Source organism: Apus apus, chromosome 8 (assembly GCF_020740795.1).
Source record: "Apus apus isolate bApuApu2 chromosome 8, bApuApu2.pri.cur, whole genome shotgun sequence".
In the NCBI taxonomy this organism is placed as follows: Eukaryota; Metazoa; Chordata; class Aves; order Apodiformes; family Apodidae; genus Apus; species Apus apus.
The window spans coordinates 1,639,754-1,644,429 of record NC_067289.1 but is presented as its reverse complement, the minus strand read 5'-3'; the positions used below and the strand labels follow the sequence as shown (position 1 = coordinate 1,644,429).

The 4,676-nt window shown below is 58.0% G+C and overlaps 1 protein-coding gene across 3 annotated transcripts; it reads left to right on the top strand.

The window, feature by feature from the left end:
* Positions 1-54: 54 nt before the first annotated feature.
* ANAPC13 (anaphase promoting complex subunit 13) lies at positions 55-4,620 on the top strand. 3 transcript variants are annotated; one of them, XM_051626035.1, is made up of 4 exons: positions 73-93; positions 1,732-1,776; positions 2,099-2,211; positions 4,177-4,620. In XM_051626035.1, exons 3-4 carry the CDS (start codon positions 2,113-2,115, stop codon positions 4,300-4,302), a joined length of 225 nt encoding a protein of 74 aa, XP_051481995.1. In that variant the 5' UTR covers positions 73-93; positions 1,732-1,776; positions 2,099-2,112; the 3' UTR covers positions 4,303-4,620. The 3 variants fall into 3 exon arrangements, with proteins under 3 accessions (XP_051481992.1, XP_051481995.1, XP_051481994.1); XM_051626032.1 differs by lacking the exon at positions 1,732-1,776 and having other exon boundaries at positions 55-93; XM_051626034.1 differs by lacking the exon at positions 73-93 and having other exon boundaries at positions 1,401-1,776.
* The last annotated feature ends 56 nt before the right edge of the window (positions 4,621-4,676 follow it).

Genomic DNA, 4,676 nt, shown 5'->3' with positions numbered 1-4,676 from the left:
GCGGGGGGGGGGGTGCGGGGCGGGGCGGGGGGTGCGGGGCGGGGCTGCGGCTGCGGCTGCGCACGGAGCGGGAGCGGCAGCGCGGGGAACCGGGTACGACAGCGCGGGGCCCAGGCCCGGGGCCGGGCCCCAGTCACACCCTAGGCCCCAATCCCAGGCCCCAATCCCAATCCCAGCCCTAATCCCAACCCCAGCCCCAATCCCAGTCCCAATCCCAGCCCCAGGCCCCAATCCCAACCCCAGCCCCAATCCCAGCCCCTATCCCTGCCCAGCCCCAATCCCACCCCCCAATCCCAATCCCAGCCCCAGTCACACCCTAGACCCCAATCCCACCCCAGGCCCCAATCCCAGCCCCAATCCCAGGCCCCAATCCCAACCCCCAATCGCAGCCCCAGTCCCAATCCCAGCCCCAACCCCAGGCCCCAATCCCAGCTCCCAGCCCCAATCCCAATCCCAGCTCCAATCCCAGCCCCAGGCCCCAATCCCAGCTCCAATCCCAGCCCCAGGCCCCAATCCCAACCCCAGCCCCAATCCCAATCCCAGCCCCGATCCCAGCCTCAATCCCAACCCCAGGCCCCAATCCCAGCCCCAATCCCAACCCCAGCCCCAATCCCAGCCCCCGATCCCAGCCCCAATCCCAGGCCCAGGCCCCAATCCCAGCCCCAATCCCAGGCCCCAATCCCAATCCCAGGCCCCAATCCCAATCCCAGCCCTAATCCCAACCCCAGCCCCAATCCCAGTCCCAATCCCAGCCCCAATCCCAATCCCAGCCCCCAATCCCAGCCCCAATCCCAACCCCAGCCCCGATCCCAGCCCCAATCCCAGGCCCAGCCCCAATCCCAATCCCAGCCCCAACCCCAGCCCCAATCCCAGCCCCAATCCCAGCCCCAATCCCAACCCCAGCCCCAATCCCAGCCCCCAATCCCAGCCCCAATCCCACCCCAGCCCAAATCCCACCCCCCAATCCCAGCCCCAATCCCAACCCCAGCCCCAGTCCCAGCCCCAGCCCCAATCCCACCCCCAGTCCCAGGACCCAATTCCAGCCCCAATCCCAATCCCAGCCCCAATCCCACCCCCCAATCCCACCCCAGCCCCAATCCCAGCCCCAGGCCCAGCCCCAATCCTACCCCAGCCCCAATCCCAGGCCCCAATCCCAGCCCCAATCCCACCCTAGACCCCAATCCCACCCCAGCCCCAATCCCAGCCCCAATCCCAATCCCAGCCCCAATCTCACCCCAGCCCCAATCCCAGGCCCCAATCCCAGCCCCAATCCCAGCCCCAGGCCCCAATCCCACCCCCAGTCCCAGGACCCAATCCCAGCCCCAGGCCCAGCTCGGAGGTGACATGCCAAGGAGGACAGATCATGGGAATCATGGAGTCACAGAGTGGTCTGGGTTGGAAGAGACCTTAGAGATCATCTAGTCCCAGCGCCCCTGCGTGGGCAGGGAATGGTGGCAGGGGCTGGGAGGCAGGGAATGCTGGCAGCTGGGGCTGGGAGGCAGGGAATGCTGGCAGCTGGGGCTGGGAGGCAGGGAATGGTGGCAGCTGGGGCTGGGAGGCAGGGAATGGTGGCAGCTGGGGCTGGGAGGCAGGGAATGGTGGCAGGGGCTGGGAGGCAGGGAATGGTGGCAGCTGGGGCTGGGAGGCAGGGAATGGTTTTCTCTGTGTTTCCCAGTGGGCTGGGTGTCGGGTTGGCAGCACGGGGTGTGCTGTGCAGTGCTCTGCTTGCAGGCTCTTCTAGAGAGATGTCTAAAGGCCGGGAGCTATAAACACGTGGTAAATCCCTGTAATTGATAATAATGGGCTAGTTCCATGTGTCCATCCACCTGCCATGCATCTGGAGAGGAGGCAGCCCTTCTGTGGTCGTGACCCCTCTTGGGGTGGGGACAATCCAGCTTTTCCATAAAACCTTTGAGCTGAAGAGAAAACGGGGTCAGCACTGGAGTGAGGCCCAGAGTCCCAGCCCCAGCTGCAGGCAGGGGTGTGAGGAGCTGTCCCTGCCTCCCAGCCCCAGCTGCAGGCAGGGGTGTGAGGAGCTGTCCCTGCCTCCCAGGTGCAGCTGCAGGCAGGGGTGTGAGGAGCTGTCCCTGCCTCCCAGGTGCAGCTGCAGGGATGGACAGCGAGGTGCAGAGGGATGGCAGGATCCTGGATCTGATCGACGACGCCTGGCGGGAGGACAGGCTGCCCTACGAGGACGTGGCCATCCCTCTGGTGGGTGAGCTGCTCCAGCCCTGTGAGATCCCAGGGTGGATCTGACTCCCCCCCCTTTTCTGTCCTGTGAACCCGTCGTTCCTCTGTGCGTAGGAGGGTGGGGATGTTTCTCTTTCCCTGAGGAGCTGCCAGGAGTGGGAACTTCCCATCACACAGTTCTGGGGTTGGCAGCAGGGAGAAGCAGGATCTTCCTTTCCTTGTGCTTCCCCTTCCTGGTGTTAGTGTTTGAAGTGCTTTCCCAGTTCATTGGTAGAACAGAGAGGACCAGTCTCATGCTGACAGCAGCACTTCTGGGTTGCCTTTTGTTTCCACTGCCTGAAATTGCATTAAAAGAGGCTGAAGATTTTTCAAATATCTTCCCAGTCACTCTCTCCCACTCTTACTGTGGCCAGTTCAAGGACAGTAGTGAACACACTGGCACGTGCTGTGGGGCTCTTGCTTGTAGCATCATGTCTTGTGTGGAAAAGCCACCCTGAGGTGAAGCTTCAGATCTCCCACCTTCCTCAGCCATTGTGCAGCTGCCAGGGAAGCTGAGGGCTCCTGAGGCTCCTCCCTTCCCTTGCTCTGTTTCACCCCAGCCAGCACTGGCAGAGCAGCCAAGGCTGTGGGGACTGGCAGGCTGCTGGTTTCTCTCAGCACAGAGACACTTCCAGATTGCCAGTGACAGGGCTCAAGCTTCAGGCCTCACCCCCCTGTTTTTCAGAGAGGGCAAGGAGCAGCTGCATACCTCCTAGATCCCTGCCTTCAGCACCCAGGTTTTCCTGCCCAGGTTTGGGCTTGAGGGGATGATCTTGCAGAACTCCAGTTCTCAGCTACGAGAGCCCAAGCTCCACTTTCCCTGGGATAACCTTTATTGGGCAAGTCCAATGTTACAGTCTCAATCCTTGCTGGCTTTTGCCTTTACCCTGTGGCCAAGTGAAGACACACGGCTGTTTCTTCCCTCACATCCATCTCTTGAGCTACACACAGTCACACACAGTTGGCAGCCTCAGAGCAGGAAGCCTCATCAACTAACAGTAGACAGGAAGGCCTGGCTGTGGATATAAAGATCCCCAGGGATGAGATTGGCCCTGATCACAGAGAAAAACCAGCACAAGTTCACAGGAGGCTGGCTCAGCAACACTGGAAGGAGCAAACAATGGCTGTGAAGTGGTATTTGAGGCTGTGCTGAGCATCTGGTGCAGTGCTCACAGGACACATCCCTGTGACCTCCAGCAGGCCTCAATCATAGGCTGCTTCCAAAGCTGGAACACTGTATTTAGCTCATGCTGGGAGTTCCAGAGATCTGGAACTCAGAATTCTTGCCCAAATGGCATCAGGCAGAAAAACACACCCTCTGTGTGGCTGCACCAACGCAGCAACACGGAGAGCAAACCATCTCAGGAGAGGAACTGAAATCTCAGTGAGGCCTCCTGCCTGGTGTGTGGCTCCTTGCAGGGTTCCTGGCCTCTGCTGGGGATTCAGCACAGCCACACCTGAGCTCAGCCTGTGGAAGGAGGAAGGATTTCACACCTGCCACGGGGAAGTAACACGTTACAGAGCCAGTTGTCTTAATAACAGCTACAATAAATGCAGTAGCTGTATTCTTGGCAGCAGCAGCAAAAAAAAACAGACCACAACACATCCCATGTTGCAAATAAGCAGTGGAATAATTGCAGTGTACTGTTACCTACTTCCCTGGCATTTGCTGTGTGTTCTCCTTCTTCACTGGGTGTGTGGCCTGAGTGTGCAGCAAGGCCCCAGGGGCCTGCAAAGCCAACTCACCTTTCAGATGAAGCCCCACGTTGATGTGAAAAGACTTGTTTTTCATCCTGCTGTTTTTAAGGGGCTCCGTGTGTGAGATCTGCATTGTTCAGATGCACCCTCTGGTCTCGTGTGTGGGTTTTTGTATGAAGTCTCAGCAACCTGCTCCCCTCAGGAAGCCTGTTCCACGTGGAATGCATTGTGCCTCTGCTTTGTTCTCAGAATGAGCTTCCTGAACCAGAGCAAGACAACGGTGGCACAACTGAGTCTGTGAAAGAGCAAGAAATGAAGTGGACAGATCTGGCTCTCCAGTATCTCCATGAAAACGTTCCACCCACGGGCAACTAGTCAATCAGTGTGAATTCATCCATGGATGCAAGATGAAAAATATTTAGCAGCTGACCATGGCTGGCCTAAACTTCTCTAAGGAGGAGACGTTTCTGAGAGGCTGGGATTCCAACAATGGTTCTACTCCCAGTGACCACACACAATTTGAAATGCTTCTGTGATGTGTGAAGAACCAGTGGCTGACACCTCAAGGCTCAGAGCAGGATGTTTTCCTTCTGTAAAATTGTTTCATCTCTTCTGCTAAATTATTCTTAAGATGGTGACAATTCCACTCTTAAATGTTTTCTACGTGTGATAAAATGATTTGCTTTTACTGTCTGGAGTTGTTGCTGATTCCAGAGCTCATGATGGGATCATTTCTGACTCTGAAGGCT